Raw genomic sequence first — 20831 nt, 5'->3', positions numbered from 1 at the left:
TACTATGATACTATACTACTGTGGTGTAGTGCAGTTTCTGCTGCACCTTCACACTCAGACGCAACAAACCAATTTCTACATAAAGCTGTTAAATTGGTCTGTTAGACAAGGGTGCCCTCTTGTGGTCAGACTTAGATTAGCGACATCCTTCATGTGCTGGACGAGCAGTCTCAGTGGTCATTTGGTCGTGGTGTTGAACAGCAGGTGATATCTATAACGTTGCATTAATGCCGTCCTCTGGATTCAAATGATTTAATTTCTCTAAATTTAACATCCTTTGTCTTCTTTAACTGGACTTTTTCAAAACATGGTCAAAACCTTTAGCAACAAAATTTAAAAACACGTTTGCAAAATGTTTTGACAAAGAAAAAACTGGACTCTGGTGTGATAAATATGGTGTGTGTTTATTGACTTTGTGTTTATTGGTTTTATTCACATGTTGAATAAAACCAATTGATACTAACAGTGAATTAAATGTGCAGCTAAGACTACCACTGTCAACATCTACATGTATAACAAACAGGACTGGACCCAGATGCAGTACAGTAAGTAACAGTCTTCATTAACACTCGAAACAGACAATGCAGGCAGAGCGAAGATCCTCAAATATGCGTAAAGACGTGGAACTGAACACTGACAGAGTCACTTGAAGCACACACGTGCATAGAAATCCTCTGGTCAGAAAAACAGCGAATCACGAGGCGACAGATAAAGGAAGGGGGAGTGGTTATATACACTGAGGAATTAGGGAAACGACAGACAGCTGTGACGACCAAGACACGGGTGAAACGGGTTGGGTAATCACAGAGGGGAAAAGTAAAGTGCACACAGACAAGGGACGAAAAAGACTTCAAAATAAGAGGGAATTTCACAATAAAATGACATTGACAACGGAACATGACGACATGGATGTTGAAATCCCCTATAATTATGATTTGATCTGTCTTAAGCACTAACTCAGATAAGAACTCAGAGAACTCTGATAGGAACTCTGAATAAGGTGCAGGTGGACGATAAACTGTGACTATCAGAATTGGTTTCTGTGATTTACAACTAGGATGAGATAGATTAAGAATAATGATGAATGTCCTGGTTTGGGCTTGGGATTGATTAATAATCTAGTATTAAACATTATTAGAAAGCACAACATACACTTTCATTGTTATGCAGATGACACACAGCTATATTTATGAATTCAATTCAATGTTATTTGTATAGCGCCAAATCATAACATACATGATCTCAGGTGTGTACATAGACAACATCAAGGAGAGCAGAGAAACACAACAGTTCACACAATGAGCAAACACTAGGCATCAGTGGAGAGAAAAAACTCCCTCTTAACAGAAGAAGAAATCTCTGACAGAACCAGACTCAGAGATGTGCGGTCATCTGCCTCGACCGGTTGGGGTGAAAGGAAAATGGGGGACAGAGGAGAGGAGGGGGACAGAAAATGGGGGGAGAGAAAGGACAAGAGGGAGATGAGGGAGAGACAGAAGAGAGAGAGAGACCAGCAGCAGATACACAACAACTGTATCAAGTTTATACAGGACAGTTAGAGTCAGTGATGACATGTTTATAGAACTACAATGTCATTTATATAATTATTGAAGCAATAAAATGTAACATAGATACATTGAACTGATGCAAATGAAAAGGAAACACATGTTGACTGGTCAGGGTTAAACTGTTAGATATGTAATTATACATAATGTAATAAAGGTTATGGATATTATTAACATTGTAGATGAATACTCTTGGATTAAAGACACATTATGTTAAATGTTGAAACAGCTCGGCACAGGTTCAGGACGTTAGGACTGAAAAATCACACCATCATCGTTGGAGTTCTGTCACAGATCTGTTGAAGCAGCATCTCACACACACACACACACACACACACACACACACACACGCACACACACATACACGACATTATTACACATGCGCCAGCATTTAATAATAACATACAGTTACACGTACACACGCATAATCATATACCTCTCTCATTACACATACACACGCACGCACACACACACACACACAATGACACGCATACACACTCACACACACACACACACTTCATACACACTTCACGCACACACACACACACGACGCATACACACAATGAGACACGCATACACACTCCCCACACACACTACACAGACACACACACACACGCTATTATTATCAAAGACAAGACACACACACACACACACACACATTAATGACACGCATTACACACTCACAGACACACACACGCATTACACACACACACAGTCATTAACATACACACACCTACATTTAATTTACTATACACATACACACACACTCTTACTACACAAAGCATACACACACTACACGCGACACATACCTACTCACACACACACACACTCTCACACACACACACACACACACACACACTACTCACGCATTACACACACATTATTGGTTAATATTGGCCATTAAAGTCAATAATGCTAATTTATTACTTACACACACACGTTATTACTCACACACACACACACACACACACACACACACACACACACACTCACACACACACCCCTCACACACACACACACACACACAATCATCACGTTCACAACCTGTTGAGAGAAGACGACAGAGAGTCAGAGTCAGTGATGCAGCTCAGATGTGGAATAATAACATCACATGTTACAACAGCTCACATTCACTCATTCACCAAACACTGGTTGTTTGGAGTTGTGTGAAAACAAATCAACAGAAGTATTTGGACTATTATGAAGTATTCAAATACATTGACAGTATTTTCATATGGAGTTTTGCAGCTTTAACAGCTTCAACTCTTCTTGGAAGACTTTGCTCAACACTTTGAAGTGTTTCTGTGACAATTAGTGTCCATTCATTGTGTCGAGCATTGATGAGGTCACACACTGATGCTGGACCACAAGGTCTGGCTCTTAATCTCTGTTCCAGTTCATCCCAAAGGTGCTGGATGGGGTTAAAGGTCAGGGCTCATGTCTTTATAGTGGTTGCTTTGTCCACTGGGACACAGTCATGTTGGAGTAGAAATGTCTGCGGCTGCTGAACTTCAGATTGTCCTTCACTGAGAGAAGAGGCCGAGAGTCCAAAGCCCCATTGAAACACGTCAATTCAAATACTTTTGTCCATATAGTGCATCTATAGTGCTGCAGGAACTACTCCTCACCAGCAGGGGTTGCTGTTTCTTTATGTTCATCTCTGTTGACATGGAAGTCAAGGTCTCATGTTCAGCTGTGGCCTTAAATGCGTACTCTGTGTACTTTGATGGAAAGTATTTGTTAGTAGATATATTTCAGGGACATTTGGTTTTTTGATTGAATTGTTGTTGCCACTGTTTCATGTTGCCTCACACACACACACACACACACACACATGGTGACGATACTCAAGTCACTCATTTGCATATTTCTTCAGGAAAAAGTTGTGTTTATATTCTGTTCATGCAGAATTTGTCTATAAACCTTAAACCAGAGAGAACTTTGATTTTGACTCATGTTACAGAGTCTTGGAGGCGGAGCTTTAACCTGAGGTCCAACAGAAAGGGGCGGGCTTTGTCCCTCCAGTGTTCATGTTTACAGCAGAGTCACTATCATGTCTGTGTCTGCAGCCTCTTCATGTTATTTGATATAATGTGAATGTAAATGACTTTCTCGTGGTTTTATGTGGTTTACACTTGAAGGTGTTTGTGGAAGACTTTTAAAAAAAGGGCAATGAAGTCTACTTTCTGGGAAATTGTCCTCATTTTTGACAGAAAAAGTGAAGAAAACTAACTCTAACATTGTCTTAAAAGAAGAGAATGACAACTTCATGTAAGCTTTAATAAACAGTAACAAACAACAGTTTGAATGAAATCCCTGCTGCTCCTGCTTCACTACTGCTGTGTTTAAAACACAAAGGTCAAATTCACTCTCTCTGTACTTACGTACTTACCCTAACTCTTAGTTTGTTTCATGTCTTTTTCATTTGTTTCCATGTCTTGTCACTAGTTCTCCTGTCAATCAACTCATTTCCCTCACCTGCTTTTCCATTGGCTCATTAGTCCCTCAGTGATTATATAGCAGCCCATTTTCAGATGGTCTTGTGTTGGTTTTTTGCTCCAGCATTTCTAGTTAGTCTTCTTGTTCTGATGTGTTTGCCTGTTTGTGACTGATTTCCTGCTTTTGGACTTAGTAATCTGCGCTTTCCTGCCTCGTTGTCGTGCTTTTGGGTTCTCCCTTGCCAAGGTGTCAATTCTTAAAGTCAGAGAAGACTCAGTTTCATTTCTTTGCTTGTGATAAAGATCATTTCTTTATATTTTGCTCATTTCTTCATGCTTTTGTCAGAGTTTGAAGGAAAATGACGTTCCAGTCTGAAAGTGGCTACTTTGACGTTTTCTAACCAAACAAGATGTGCTGCTGTTTTTACAGTGTATGATACAGTGGATCTATAATCTGTGATGAAGTCAAACTACAAACAGCTGATGGACGCTCATCATGTGAGGCGCTCAGCTCTAGTCTGTGAGTAGCAGCAGCTCGTGGCTCGTCTGTTGTCTCTCTGTGTCTTTGTGTCCAATCATGAAGTCTGTCACTATTGTGCTGTCACAGCTTCACTGAGGAAACACTGATGTTTGTCTGACTGTGATTAGAACAACACTCTACTTACTCCAGAGTCTCCAGTCTGTAGTCTGGACTCTTCTGAAGATCACACAGAGGCTTCACTCCTGAATCCTGCAGCTGGTTCTGTCTCAGGTCCAGGTCTCTCAGGTGTGAGGGGTTGGACTTCAGAGCTGAGGCCAGAGAAGAACAGCTGATCTCTGACAAACTGCAGCCCCTCAACCTGAATAAAGAATAAAACATGAGACTTTAGACAACTGTATGTGTGTGTGTGTGTGTGTTTAAGGAGTTTATTTTATTCATAAGTGAATAAAATGAGTTTAATGTAAATGAAATGAAAGTTTAAAAAAACAACAGCAGCTTCAGTCAGTGAACTCACCACAGAGTCTCCAGTCTACAATGTGGACTCTCCAGTCCAGAACACAGCAGCTTCACTCCTGAATCCTGCAGCTTGTTCCACCTCAGGTCCAGGTCTCTCAGGTGTGAGGGGTTGGACTTCAGAGCTGAGGCCAGAGAAGAACAGCTGATCTCTGTCAAACTGCAGCCCTTCAACCTGAATAAAGAATCAAACATGAGACTTTAGAGCAATGTGTGTGAGTGTGTGTGTGTGACTGTGTGTGTGTGTGTGTCTGTGACTGTGTGAGTGTGTGTGTGTGTGTGAGAGAGACTGTGTGTGACTGTGTGTGTATGTGTGTTTAAGGAGTTTATCTTATTAATCAGTGAATAAAATGAGTTTAATGTAAATGAAATGAAAGTTTAAAAAAACAACAGCAGCTTCAGTCAGTGAACTCACCCCAGAGTCTCCAGTCTACAATGTGGACTCTCCAGTCCAGAACACAGAAGCTTCACTCCTGAATCCTGCAGCTGGTTCTCACTCAGGTCCAGTTTTCTCAGGTGTGAGGGGTTGGACTTCAGAGCTGAGACCAGAGAAGAACAGCTGATCTCTGTCAAACTGCAGTACCACAACCTGAATAAAGAATAAAAGTGTTTTGTTCAGCAGGTGAATTTTAATGTGTGAGTCAAATATCAGCTGTGAGGATGAAAATGTATCTGAACATTTTCTACAGTGTATTTAGAAAGCATGAGTCATGTGACTGTGAGACACACGAGTGTGTGAAGGTTCAGTTCAAGTGAACGTGAAGAATAAAGACGTTTGACGCAAAGAAACAGCAGCAAAATGACAAAGAAGTCACAGGTGAATTTCAACACAGCCTCACTTTTCACATCAAGTTCAACTCAATGAAATGAATCAATGATAAGAAGCAGAAACAGGTGGAGTCTGTGTGCAGGCTGTACACTGAGAGGTTCAATACTGCCCTCTACACTTCAAAGTCCTGAATCACACTTCTTCTCAACATCTTTACAATTCTATATTTTACACTTGATTTGATTCTTTGATTCATCTGTGTTTAGTAAACCAGCTTAAAGGTGCATTACCACCACCTTTATTGCTGCAAAGAATTCTGGGACATGGTCGTCTGCCAAACATACACCAGATGACGAGTCATGTGACAGTTGGGACACGCCCACGTCATGGTGCTGTGACACATGTTGACAACATCTGGACCATGAGTCCACACTTGGAGGATCCAGCCTTATGAACTGAGACACAGCTGATTTGAAGATGAGAGGAAGCTCCTGTTTGTTTGTAAACAGTCACAGCTGTGACATCATCAACAACACTCATTCTGATTGGCTACATGTGAACGTGTCAGAGGAGAAAGTGAAAAACATCAAGTTCAGTCAGAAAAGGTCAAAGCTGCGACTGACGTGAAAACTACAGCGACTGAAACACTTTAGAAAACAAAAAACACGTCAGCTGTGAAAAGATCCTGATTCTACATCTGAGGGAAGAAAAAGTGGAAACATGGAACAACCATCACTGATTCAACTCATGTGACAACATGAATGACTTTCAGTTGTGGATGAAACATCTGACATTTACAACAGTAACAGAGAGTCAGTGAACTCACCTCAGAGTCTCCAGTCTACAATGTGGACTCTCCAGTCCAGAACACAGCAGCTTCACTCCTGAATCCTGCAGCTGGTTCCACTCAGGTCCAGGTCTCTCAGGTGTGAGGGGTTGGACTTCAGAGCTGAGGCCAGAGAAGAACAGCTGATCTCTGTCAAACTGCAGCCCCTCAACCTGAATAAAGAATAAAAGATGAGACTTTAGAACAACTGTATGTGCGTGTGTGTGTGTGTGTGTGGATGTGTGTGTGTGTGATGTGTGTGTGTGTGTGACTCTGTGTGTGACTGTGTGTGTGTGTGTGTGTGTGTGTGTGTGACTGTGTGTGTGTTTGACTGTGTGTGTCTGTGTGTTTGTGTGACTGTGTGTGTGTGTGTGTGTGTGACTGTGACTATGTGTGTGTGTGTGTGACTGTGTGTGTGTGTGTGTGTGTGAGAGACTGTGTGTGTGACTGTGTGTGTGTGTGTGTGTGTGACTGTGTGTGTGTGTGTGTGTGTGTGTGTGTGTGACTGTGACTATGTCCAGGTATTACTCATGTTGTGGGGACCTAAACCTGTTTACACAGTCACATTATGGGGACTTGTCCTCCTTGTGGGGACAAAAAGCAAGTCCCCATAACGTAAATTACTACATTTTAAGGTGAAGATATGTTTTAAGGTTAGGTTAGGGTTAGGGTTAGGATTAGGATTAGGCCAGTAGTAATTGTGGTTAAGGTTAAAGTTAGTCTCCAAGAAATGAATGTAAGTCAATGCAATGTCCCCTCAAGTCATGAATGTCGAACATGCGTGTGTGTATGTGTGTGTGTTTATTTTATTCATCAGTGAATAAAATGAGTTTAATGTAAATGAAATGAAAGTTTAAAAAAACAACAGCAGCTTCAGTCAGTGAACTCACCCCAGAGTCTCCAGTCTACAATGTGGACTCTCCAGTCCAGAACACAGCAGCTTCACTCCTGAATCCTGCAGCTTGTTATAACTCAGGTTCAGGTCTCTCAGGTGTGAGGGGTTGGACTTCAGAGCTGAGGCCAGAGAAGAACAGCTGATCTCTGTCAAACTGCAGCCCCACAACCTGAATAAAGAATAAAACATGAGACTTTAGACCAGGGGTTCTCAACCTTTTGCAAGCTGGTTCATTGCAGATGGATGGATAGATAGATAGAAATTATATAGATTATTGGTATAATTGTGAATTGGCACCAGACCTTTGATATGAATGTATGCTTTATTATTGTTATTATTACGAGGTCTAATAGTAGGAATATCATCTGCATTTTTTACAGAAGCTTGCAGGCGATGTTCATGTGAGACCTGAGCCTGCTTTGCCTTGCAAAGATCCTCAATTCTTGGGGTAATTCTTGTATTTCAACTACAATTAAAGTACCTACTTAATGTGGGCGGAGTCATCACTGCACGGCTGAGTGAAACTGCGGTGACTTTGTTTTATACGCGACACACACACACAGTGACTAGTGACTTTACACCAGTCCCTGTGACGGGACTCTGGCCAGTCAGCGGCCGGCAGTCTGACCAATCATCGCATAGTACCTGCTTAGTGCTTGGAACCTCGCAGGAGCAGGTACTAAAAATAGTACCTGGTACCAAAAAGTCGCCATGAGGATGATTTATTTGTTTGTTATAATAATCCAACCCCCCCAGGAGACTGTCCGCGAGAACCACTGCTTTAGTCAACTACTGTGTGTGTGTGTGTAACAGGGTCAGTTACTACAGTATTTCTTTTTTAAGGTACTGCAATTTATTCAACACCTGATGTCTATTTTATTTATAATGACACAAAATGTATGTTTTAAGTTTTTATTTGTGTATTTGACCCTGACACGGCAGGTTAAGTTGTCATGTGGAACCTTCATGATTGTCTGCTGTCCCCCACGTTCACTTTTGGGGTGCCCACCCAGTATTTAAGGGTGTGTCTGCCCTCACCTCTCCCCTTCTGCTGCTGCATGTTGTGGGAGAGGTACGTGATGTGCGCTTGTGTGATTTCTGTATTGTTTAGCATTGTCATTATGCTCATATGGAGATTATCATGCTAAATTTGACAAGCTGTACATGTTTATTTTATAGAGGGCACGTTTCCCTGTGTTCCACATGCTGATGGGAGTTTTCTTTCACTTGCTTTGTGTCAGAAATAAACGGAGACTTCCTCTAAAAGATATCCAGCGTACGGCGAATTCTTCACAACGCAGACCGCAAAACTACACCGTTACACTTGGTGCCGTTCGACCCGTTGCATCACCGATCGGCGCTCGTCTGATCCCCGGGGAGCAGCGGCGTTCACCTGCCTCGTCTCTCCTCCTCTCGCTCTGTGGGTGTGTGAGACTGCAGTCGCCCGAGGTGCGTTCAAGGTGTGTCGGACAATTGAGTGCTAAAAGATTCACTCGCGTTTCGTCATTGCTCCGTGCTAATGACTGTACGTAACTAGTTATTCTCTAAGTGTGGAACGCTGGACATTGAAGAGGAATTGAAACTAAGTGACGCTAATAATGTGAATACCTTGTGTTCATATTGTGTATAGTATCTTGTATAGTATACAGAAAACTATAGACTTTTTTGTGTGTGTGCTTTGGGTAAAGGTGTCCAAATACATGGGAAACGTGTAGAAGTCAATATTGTAAAAATTGAGATTTTCATTTTGTGCTCCTGTCATTTAACTGTTGTATTGCAGCACATTGTGCACTTTACAGTGCAAGGTTACTTTGTGTTCATGATGTCGGAGAGTGACAGTTTTATGGTTCATGCTATGGCTGGTCGTGGACGTGATGTCACCTTTGGGGTGGGGAGGGGCCCACAGATTTCTTCACTGTGTTATGGTAGGGGTAGGCCAGTGTTCCCCAGTGTTATGAACAACACAGTTGATCAGTCAGTTATTGAGCCTCCATTAACCCCCTCTGCCAGCTCCACACTGACTGCTCAATCAGACCCTACACCTCCACAATTAGTTTCTGTTGATGCTCTCAGTGTTGTGATAACAGATTTGGTTAAAAAGATTGGTGATAGCATTGTGGCCAACCTTAACAGTGTACATCAGCCAAGTGTCACTCAGTCTCGGTCCCCGATCAGTCAGTATGTGAACCTAGTTCTTTAAGTTATGAATATTGAAGAATGAGATTTGCCATGTGATTTAAAGATCTGTTGCTACGATTCAATTCAGTGACAATATCCTTTGGGGCAATTGCTATGACATGACCAGTCCTGTTCTGAATAAACTTCTCTACGTCTCTCCACAAAACAAAAGAAAAGGGGCAGTGATAAAACAGATGTAAAGTCGTTTCTGGCTCAGTTTTGCACTTTAGCATCAATGTCAACACATTTGGAAATGATTGTGTTACATGGGTAAATATGATGTAAGATTCTGAAATGAACTTCTCTGATTTTATTCCAAACACAAAACTGAAAGGGGCATAACCATGCTTTGTGCCACTTTATATGATCAAATTGTGAATTCCAGAAAGATTTGCTTTTGGGTGAAATCTTGTTCTACTTTTGAATCTCTTTCCTTATATGTTTGTTTGTACACTTTACATCTGTTAATGGTATCCCACCAATAAGTAGAGAAGGCACTTGAGGATCAATATTTTGATGGCCAAGGTGACATTTCATTCATTCAATTATGCCTGTGGGAATAGCTGGCATTACAGAAATCAACTCTTTATAAATGATAGGAAAAGATTTTGTTCTTAGAAATGGTTCATAACTATAAAGATGACCTTTATTATCAAACAAAGCAGAAACATAGATAATACCCCTTTCAATCCAGGCCTCCTTATATAGACTTTTCTTGTTAACAGTAATATCACTGTTATTCCAAATAAGAGTTTTATGTGGTGAAAAGTTGTGAACATAACACACTTTCCAAGACAATAAAGCCTGTTGATGACATTTTGAGACTTTTAGTGGCAATTTAGAAACAGACTAGTTACATCCCAATAGAAAGTTGAAGCCGCTTCCATTTTCAAAGATATTATATGGTATAAAATTCCATAGCGATTCCGGACATTCCAAACATTTCTGAAGCCATTTGATCTTAAAGGTGCAATTCAAACGGATCAAATCTAAGACGCCCAATCCTCCTTCTGCTCTCTCTAAAGTGAGAATTTCTTTTTTGAGGCAATGTCTCCTATGTTTCCACACAAATGTAATACATAAATGATTGATTTCTGTGCAGAACATATCACTAACAAAAAGTGACAAAGCAGGATAAACTAATCTTGATACACCTTCAGCTTTTGACAATAACACTCTAGCAAAGATTGAAAGGTCTCTCTGAAGCCATCAATTCAAAATTGACTTAGTTTTCTTCATTTTGGGAAGAAAATGTAGCTGTTGTCTGAGAGTCATGTCCTTGGAAATGTGAACACCAAGATATTTAACACACTGTTTGACAGGAATATCAAACATAAGTTTCTCTTCAGTCTCATAGAAACATTAAAGTTGACTTTTGTTGAGATGAAGTTTAAGACCCGAAGCTTCTGAAAATGCACCAGTTGCACGTAATGCACTTTGTATTTGCCCTTTATCCCTTAGAAACAATAGTGTATCATGGGCTAGCTGTGTCATTTTGATCTGTCTGTTAAAGATGGTCAAACCATGAATATCGGGGCTATGTGAGATATTTAACAACAAAACTTCAGCCACAATCAAAAATAAAAAACAAGAAATAGGACATCCTTGGCGTACACCTCTTGAAATTGGAAACCTTTTGGAAATGCTGGGATATAAAAAGACAGAGCTGTTTATATCTTTATAAAACATTATTATATTATTAATAAAATGATCCCCAAAACCAAAAATGTGCAGGGCCTGTATCATGAAAGAATGTTCAATTGAATCAAATGCCTTATAAAAGTCGAGGAATACAAGTAGTGCATGTGACTTTATGTGGTTCCAATAGTCCATTCAATCTAATACTAACCTGACATTAGAGCTAATGTGACGTTTGGCCATAAAAGCATTTTGGTTTTCGCTTATTATCTCTTCTAGATCTTTCTTCAAACGTTTAGCATAGACCTGTGAGATCATTTTATAGTCTATATTTCAAAGAGAAATGGGCCTCCAATTTTCCATTATTAAAGGATTTGTTTCAGGTTTAGGAATAAGGGTTATCAGACCTTGTTTCATGGTTGTCGTCATGTCCTTTCTATCAATACATTCTTTAAACATGAGCAGTAGATGGTCCTTAATTAAAGCCCAAAAGCATAAATCAAATTCTACTGAGAGACCATCACTTCCAGGTGATTTTCTTAAATTCATTGAGTTCATATTGCTTCAGTCATTTCTGAGGATGAGAGTTCTCTGTCACAGCTGTCTTTGAAATGTCCAGAAATCAGAGGAGTCAACTTTCTTATATGCTCCATAAATGCACTGCTCTTGAAGTGATTCAATTCACATGTATATCATGTGCTATAACTTGCAATATTATTGTGGTCTGTGCTGATGGTACCATTTATATTTAGGGATGTAATATTATTTATTTTCCTATTTGGCTTTTCTAAACCAAAAAAAGAACTCGTATTTCTTTCCCCTTCCTCTAACCACTTAGCCCTGGACCTTATGAAGGCACCTTTGGCCAAATTCATATACATTCTGTCAAGCTCTTCACTAAGATTCTTAAGCAATTTTAATTCATCCTCAGATAAATCGTGCCTCGACATTCATTTGTGCAACTGGCTCATTAAAGATCTTCTTTGCTAGTACGTATTTCTTTTATTTGTTTGCTACACTGTATTGCAACTTCTCTCACTTTAAATTTAAAGAATTCCCATTTTTGGATTGGACTCATATCTTTTTCACTAAAAATGTCTTTTGCAAGCAATTCTACACTTTTTAAAAAAATGTTTTGTCTTCCAATATATTATTATTTAATTTCCAATAGCCTCTGATGTTTGATTTTTCTTTAGAGCCCTTTAATCTAAGACTTGTCTTTTGATGATCAGACAGCGGAGCATGACAATGAGAAACATCTGAAATGAACTGTAGTCCATGTGATGACAGTAGACCATAGATCAATTCTAGACTGTAAGCTTCTGCTAGAATTGGTCAACGTATAATCTTTGACACTGGGGTTCATAAATCTCCAAGCATCTGAAAGCAGAAGGTGATCACACAGAAATGAGGTAGATTTGAAACCAAGTCAAGCTGTAGATCTAGGAGGCCATCGATCCATTTCATCATCAGGGGCATCACTGAAGTCTCCACCAATGATAAAAACACATTCTTTGTATTTTCCTTTGCAGAGAGATTAGAAAACATATCTTTTGCTTGAATTGTTCTGTTTGGACCATAAACATTGCAAAGAATAACCAGAAGGTTGTCCACCTTTAAGACCAATATAATCCATGGACCATCATCTGAGAAAGCAGAATCCAGCACATCACCATTAAATCTATTCAAAAGAACTGCGACTCCAGCTGAATTATTTGAGCCATGAGAAAAAAAAAAACTGTGTCCCCCCACTGAGACTTCTAAAATCTTTCATCATCTCTAGATGAATGAGTTTCTTGCAAAAAAACTATATTTGCATTACAACGCCTGCTTAAGAGAAAAACTGCCTTCCTTTTTGTATTATCCCGTAGTCCCCTTACATTAATAGAGCACAAACTTAGTGCATCAAACTTAAATTGAGTCATACAAGAAAATGAACTCAATAAAAACATAAACAGAATTGGCTAATGTCTGAGGTAAATGAACACTTAGAAACTTGAAGAAAGAATAAAATAGGTACTTACAAACAGTAAAGCTCAACTATAAGTACCATTTATACATTCATGAATTTTAAACCAACAGTATTATTAAATGTAATGAAGTGCTCCTGTGACTTATTTAACATAACCCTTAAAGTCCAGAACCCATTGTAACCTTAACAAGTCACCTTTCTTCCTTCAATATAGGCTTCTGGACCACGAACACCAGCACGTTTCCCTTGCTTTCTGGCAGCTTCCACAAGCGGCCAGAGCTTGTTTCTTTCCATCTTGTCGGTTTGTGTCAAATCTTCCTTAACCAGTAGTTTCTTCTCCTTGAGAATCTCAGTGCCACGTGAAATCTTCCAGACTTTGTTTCCAAAGGATCTCATTGTGAACTGCACGATGACAGGTCGTGCTGCATTATCCCGGGGAACTCCAACTCTATGCACTGTGTCAACGAGAAAGCCCAGCTTTTCTTTGTCTTCAGGTGCGAGCAGCGCCAGCAACTTGATGATCTCCCCTCTGATGTTCTCTGCAGGTGTCTCTCCTAATCCATACATGCGGAGATTCCAGCGCCTGCTGAAGCGCTCGCTATTTTCACTTCTCTGTTGCAGTTGTGAGACTTGTCCTGACATTTCTTTAATGTGTTCTTTGTTATTTTCAACTTTCCATAATTCCATCCCTTTCAACTGCTCGCAGACTGTCGTAATGGCTTCAGTGTTTCTGGAGATGTTTTGCTCGTGCGCAGTGAAGCGTTTTGTTAACTCCACCACTGCATTCATGATTTCAGCGTTGGAAACATCGTCAGCATCACCTCCGCCTTTTTGACGCTGTTTCTTTGGGTCCGGGCCTTTACTCGGCGTAACTGGTAGCGGTGTGAACAAAGCGTCCAAACCTTCAACTTCATGTTGAAGTAGTGACGTGACGTTGGTACTGCTGTTGGATTTCACTTCTCTTTTGGGCATGGTTCCAGTGGTTTGTTAAAGCTAATGCTATACTAACAAATGTTGGGGCCGAGATGTCTACTGTAATCCACTATTCTATTGTTCTCCATGGGTAAGGCCTATATGCAGTTTCAAAAGCCTGATTTGAGTTTTCAACAAAGTCTCAGTCCACCATTTGGGACATTCTTGGTTTTACGACTGGTCAGCATTCCATAGGGTCAGTGAATCTCATTGGCCGTTCTCTGTTTTATGGCCTTGCCCCTGAAAACACTATAAAACCAGAGGACAGACGTTTCTCGCTCACTTCCATTTTTCTTTCTCTTCCTATTTTTGCTCTTTGTGTTTTTCTTCTTGTTCCTCTCCTTCGGGGGCAAAACGTGTTATCAGCTCACAGTAAGAGGCAAGGGTTCTGGGCAGGGTTAGGTTAAGGTTCTGTGTTTTATAAACTTTCCTTTGTGTTGAACGTGTTGGATTGTGCACTCACACGTTCGTATGGATTTGTTTACTATTGTTAACTGTTTGTATTTGTTTACACGTTATTAATTCCCTTCGCTGAAAGTAGAGCTCACCGCTCACCCTGCAGTGACGTGTCTTCTCCCGCTGTGAGCGCGTAGACAGATCACGTGGTGAGAGAATGTCGGCATGAACGTTAAGATTCACAGACTGGCCTGGCTTTGCCTGTGTCAAGTCTGTGTGGTTTAAACTGACATAAACTCTCACGTACGCGATCCTTTTGTTTCATTCACTGAACACACTGTGCTTTGAAACACACTTTTGGTCTGCCGCTATTCAAGCACGATTCTCACTCACTCTCTTTCTCACTCACTCACTCTCTCTTTTTCATTCTTGAACGAGAGTCTCCTCATAGGCGCCATCTTGTGTCGAACACGTGTCTCTGCAGCCATGCTATCACATGTTCGACCCAAGATCTGCGGCCTCGTGTTAATGTGTTTCTGGCGCCATCTTTGGTGGAAGCGTGCGTCTACAGTCACTGCTACTGCGCATGCCTTCTCCACTTTGGTGTCGGAAGTGGGAGTGGCTTTGCTCGGCCAACCGCGTCACTCCCATGTCTTATCTTTGTCTCATGTTACACTCACACACACACACACACACACATATTGGTGTTTATGTTGTATATAGCCTGTGTTGTTGTAGCTTAGCAAGTGATATTTGTTGATTCAACCAATAGATTTTCGTTCTACATTAATGTTCACTTTTAGTGAACATGATTGTTTAATTGATTTCAATGTTTGATTTAATAAATTGTTACTTTTATTAACCTGAAGGAATGCTCTGTGTCTTTTGTACATGAATACAGTGACAAATGGGGGTTGAGAGGGTCTGTGCTCGGATTCATACCTTCAATACTGTTAAATTGGGATATCTTTGATATCGTAGTCAATTACAGTGATTATTTAAGACTGATTTTAAAGGCATAGATTGATTGTCTTTTCCCTGTTTTCAGGGTGGTGCCCCGTTCTAGAATGAATTAACATTTAATTCATTTTTCAAAATGTTTAATTAAAATATTTTATTATCCTCTCTATCCTCACAGAGTAGCCACAGCAGTCATAATAGTTGGTTTAGTTGCCGTTTTTTGACGTGGTACAACTTATAGTTTGGGAGCTCACCGCACTCCAACCGCCCAGGTCGCCATCTTGAGCCAACCGAGGACGCTCCTGTTTGTTTGTAAACAGTCACAGCTGTGACATCATCAACAACACTCATTCTCATTGGCTACATGTGAACGTGTCAGAGGAGAAAGTGAAAAACATCAAGTTCAGTCAGAAAAGGTCAAAGCTGCGACTGACGTGAAAACTACAGCGACTGAAACACTTTAGAAAACAAAAAACACGTCAGCTGTGAAAAGATCCTGATTCTACATCTGAGGGAAGAAAAAGTGGAAACATGGAACAACCATCACTGATTCAACTCATGTGACAACATGAATGACTTTCAGTTGTGGATGAAACATCTGACATTTACAACAGTAACAGAGAGTCAGTGAACTCACCACAGAGTCTCCAGTCTACAATGTGGACTCTCCAGTCCAGAACACAGCAGCTTCACTCCTGAATCCTGCAGCTGGTTATGACTCAGGTCCAGGTCTCTCAGGTGTGAGGGGTTGGACTTCAGAGCTGAGACCAGAGAAGAACAGCTGATCTTTGTCAATCTGCAGCCCCTCAACCTGAATGAAGAATAAAAGATGAGACTTTAGACAAAGTTGCTGCTTGAAACCAGTAGTATTGTTATTATTATTAATATGATACTATAATTAAAGTTGATATCAGTCTAATGTTTATGTCTCATTAATAGAACATCAATAACATTGTAGTTGTATAAAAATGTCATAAGTCCTGTTTAAACTTAGAAGCTGACACAACTGTTATATTTCTGCTCCTGGTCTCTCTCTTCTGTCTCTACCTCACCTCCCTCTTTCACTTTCTCTCCCCCTCCTCTCCTCTGTCCTCCGTTTTGTCCTTTCACCACAACCGGTCGAGGCAGATGCTGCACATGTTTGAGTCTGGTTCTGTCACAGATTTTCTCTCCACTGCCCCCTAGTGTTTGTTCATTGTGTGAACTGTTGGTTTCTCTTGTCTTTCTGTCTTATCATGAACAGAGACTTGAGAGAATGTTGTGATTTGGTGTTTTCATTCAGTTCAAAACAAGAATCACAACCAGCTGACAAATCTTCACTTTCATCATTTAAAACATCTCCAGAAACAAACTGAGAAGAATGAGAAGAACTGACTTCTGTGTGTATTTGATAAACCAAACCATGAATCATCACTGACTGATGATGTTATTGATCATGTCTGAACTCACCGAGCCTTCCTGCAGTTCCTCACAGCTGGAATCAGTCTCTGTTTCCCCTGGTATGATGTTCTGTACTTGCTCAGGTCCAACTCATCCAGAACCTCCTCAGACATCTGCAGCATGTAGGCCAGAGCTGAGCAGTGGATCTCAGAGAGTTCCTGTCTTCTGTTCTTTGACTTCATGAACTCTTGGATCTCCTGATGCACTGATTGCTCGTTCATCTCTGTCAGACAGTGGAAGATGTTGATGCTTCTGTCAGGTGAGATGTTCTCTGTGTTCCTCTTCTTCATGTTCTCAATGACCCTCTGGATGATTTCTGGACTGTTCTGAGTCTGACCCAGCAGACCGCCTAAGATTCTGTGGTTGGACTCCAGACAGAGTCCATGAAGGAAGCGAACAAACAGGTCAAGGTGACCATTTTGACTTTGAAGGGATTTCTTCATGGCTGCTTTCAGGAACACATCCAGAGAAGTGTAACCACCATCATCACCATCATCAACTTTATGTCTGAATAAGACCTGCAGCAACATTTTCAGTGACTTTTTCGAACTGTCTTTTTTTCTGAAGAAGTCCTGCAGTACCTCTGTCTTCCTGTTGGTGAAACAGTGGAACATGTAGACTGCAGCCAGAAACTCCTGAACGCTCAGATGAACAAAGCAGTAGACTGATTTCTGGAAGATCACGCTCTCTCTTCTGAAGATCTCTGTACAAACTCCTGAGTACACCGAGGCCTCTGTCACACTTAGACCACACCGCTCCAGGTCTTCTTGGTAGAACATGATGTCTCCTTTCTGTAGATGTTCAAAGGCCAGCCTACCCAGCTTCAGAAGAAAGTCCCTGTCGGCTTCCGTCAGCTCCCGTGGACTCGTCTCACATCCTTTATCATATTTGTTCTTCTTCCTCTTGGTCTGAACCAGCAGGAAGTGTGAGTACAGGTCTGTCAGGGTCTTGGGCAGCTCTCCTCTCTGCTCTGTGGTCAACATGTGCTCCAGAACTGTAGCACTGATCCAGCAGAAGACTGGGACTTGACACATGATGTGGAGGCTCCTGGACGTCTTGATGTGTGAGATGATTCTGCTGGACAGATCATCAGTTCTGGATCTCTTCCTGAAGTACTCGTCCTTCTGGTCGTCAGTGAAGCCTCGTACTTCTGTTACCCTGGCAACACATTTAGGAGGGATCTGATTGGCCGCCGCAGGTCGAGAAGTTATCCAGACAAGAGCTGAGGGAAGCAGATTCCCCTGGATGAGGTTGGTCAGCAGCGCGTTGACTGATGACCTGTGTGTGACGTCAGAAACCAGCGTGCTGCTGCTGAAGTCCAGTGAGAGTCTGCTTTCATCCAGGCCGTCAAAGATGAACAAAGGTTTACAGACAGCGAGCTCCTCTGCTCTGACCTTCTCTAATGTTGGATGGAAAACATGGAGCAGCGTGAGAAGACTGTGCTGCTGATCTCTGATCAGGTTCAGCTCCCTGAACGAGAGCACAATCAGCAGATTCACATCCTGGTTTTCCAAACCCTCGGCCCAGTCCAGAGTGAACTTCTGCACCGAGAAGGTTTTTCCAACACCAGCGACGCCGTTGGTCAGGACAACTCTGATGCTCCCCTGCTGGTCAGGTAAGGCTTTAAAGATGTCGCAGCACTTGATGGGAGTGTCCTGGACCGTCTTCTTCTTGGAGGTCGTCTCCAGCTGCATCACCTCATGTTGAGTATTGACCTCTTCACTCTGTCCCTCTGTGATGTAGAGCTCAGTAAAGATCCTGTTCAGGAGGGTTCTACTTCCTGTTCCTTCAGTTCCTTCTGTCACATGTTCAAATCTGCTCCTCAGACTGATCTTATGTTCATCTAGAACTTTCTGCAGACCAACATCTGCTGAAAGACAAGAGACAAAGAATGTGAGCAGCTGAGGATTATTTTCATCAGTGTCATGTTTTTCTGTGACGTTGTTGTTTTATGTTGTTTGTTGTCAAATGAAAAACTACATTTTCACTGTAATGACTTGAATAACTTTATTCTGAAAGACTGAATCATTCTAGAAGAACTGTGATGATTGTGAAGGAAAGAGTATCATCTGCATACAAGAGAACAATCATGAGAGAAAAGCAGCAAAATGAGGGGAAACCTTCATTTCTTCAACCTGCAGGGGGCAGCAGAGAGTTAAACTCCATCATGGAGTTAACATGAGTCACATTTTTAACTTTTAAACAGTTTTCTCCTGTTTTTCCATTTCTAAAGTCTGCTAGTGCTGATGGGAGCTGCTCTCCTTATGATTCTTACCAAAGATGCTCTGTGGTCCATGTCCTGTCCTGGGTCTTTGTCCACACTGGGGACAGCAGGAGTCTCCTGGTGGACCAGACTGGTCCCGGTATGAGGAGATGCAGTGTCTGCAGAACCAGTGACCGCAGCTGGTGGAGACTGGATCCTTCAGGACGTCCTGACACAAAGGACAGCGGGACGTCTGCTTGTCCACAGAAACAGCAAACTTGTGTCTGTGAAGACATTTCTTTATCACTGACACGTCGGGGACAGGCGGACATGTGTCTGTGGAGACATTTCTTTATCACTGACATGTCAGGGACAGGTGGACATGTCTCTGTGAAGACATCCTTACAGCTTTGTCTCACAGTGGTTCTGATGGACTGTTGTAAAGGTCTAACCCTGAGGCTCATCCTCACACTCTCTCTGACTCGTCAATGGTTTGACTCATTGATCCGTTTCATCAGATTCTGAATCAGTTCAGTTCAGTCTGTTGCTCACACACACATTTAGTTCTTCTTCCTTCACAAAAGTCCAGTCAAATTCAATTTGAACCACAAATAAAAGAAATGAGCTGTTGATGTGAAGCTGCTTTCAGAGCTGCTCTGAAGTTTGGAAGTTTCCCTCCAACAGATGGAGGTTATTTCTTATCTTAATTCAAGAGCATATCATATTGATTTGAGAGCATTATTTATTGAGTCTCTTACTTTGTCTCTGAGGCTCCAGGTTCATGACTGAAGTTATAAGGTTGGTCCATAGACCGGTCACTCTTCACAGACAGACCGCTGGGTCCTGGAGACTCTGCTCTCTGTCTCTGGTTCTGACCTCTGCAAACACAAACATCACATGATCACTGATGATGGTCTTTGTTTAGACACTTTGATCACAAAGCAGCCTCAGTGTCAGTGTGACCTCCAGAGTCTGGAGTGAAGGGAATGATTTCAGGTTTACAGCCTGTGGTCGCTGATCTTTGTGTAAAGACTGATCCTCTACAGCAGCGGTCCTCAACCCCCGGGCCGCGGACCGGTTTAATGTCAGACAATATTTTCAGGACCAGCCTTTAATACAAAAATAAATGAATAAAAAACAAAATAAAATGATACGACCGGCATAAAAACTGGTCTTTTGTGAATATAATAATAAACGTGAATCCACTGTGTATCTGTGTATGTGGCCCTGCGATGGACTGGCGAACTGTCCAGGGTGTACCCCGCCTATCGCCCGATGTAGCTGAGATTGGCACAGCCCCCCCGCGACCCTCTGGTGGAGGATAAAGCGGTAGATGATGACTGACTGACTGACTGATCAATTGCACTAATCAGGTTTAGCCAGAGCCGGCCCTGGGCATAGGCAGTATAGGCAAATGCTAGGGGCGCCGTCATCCGTAGGGGGCGCCGAAAACGGAAAAAAAATAAAAATAAAAAAATAAATAAATGTGTGTATATATATATATATATATATATATATATACATAAATACTACTTCTGTCTTCTGCCATTATTACTATTATTTCGAAATATTATATAAGCCCACA

At 41.5% G+C, this 20831-nt stretch overlaps 1 protein-coding gene across 1 annotated transcript; it reads right to left on the bottom strand.

Moving 5' to 3' along the window:
• Nucleotides 1–7496: 7496 nt before the first annotated feature.
• On the bottom strand, nucleotides 7497–20114 carry LOC122764941 (NLR family CARD domain-containing protein 3-like; the record flags this gene model as incomplete). Its single annotated transcript, XM_044018947.1, has 5 exons — nucleotides 20005–20114; nucleotides 19319–19530; nucleotides 17053–18913; nucleotides 16241–16414; nucleotides 7497–7656 (listed from the first exon to the last, which is right to left on the bottom strand). Coding segments are annotated over exons 1-5 (2457 nt in total), but the record flags the coding sequence as incomplete, so codon positions are not given.
• Between the last annotated feature and the right edge of the window lie 717 nt (nucleotides 20115–20831).

The sequence above is a fragment of the Solea senegalensis genome, unplaced genomic scaffold, assembly GCF_019176455.1.
Source record: "Solea senegalensis isolate Sse05_10M unplaced genomic scaffold, IFAPA_SoseM_1 scf7180000017792, whole genome shotgun sequence".
Classification (NCBI taxonomy): domain Eukaryota; kingdom Metazoa; phylum Chordata; class Actinopteri; order Pleuronectiformes; family Soleidae; genus Solea; species Solea senegalensis.
This window is presented reverse-complemented; position numbering and strand designations above follow the sequence as displayed.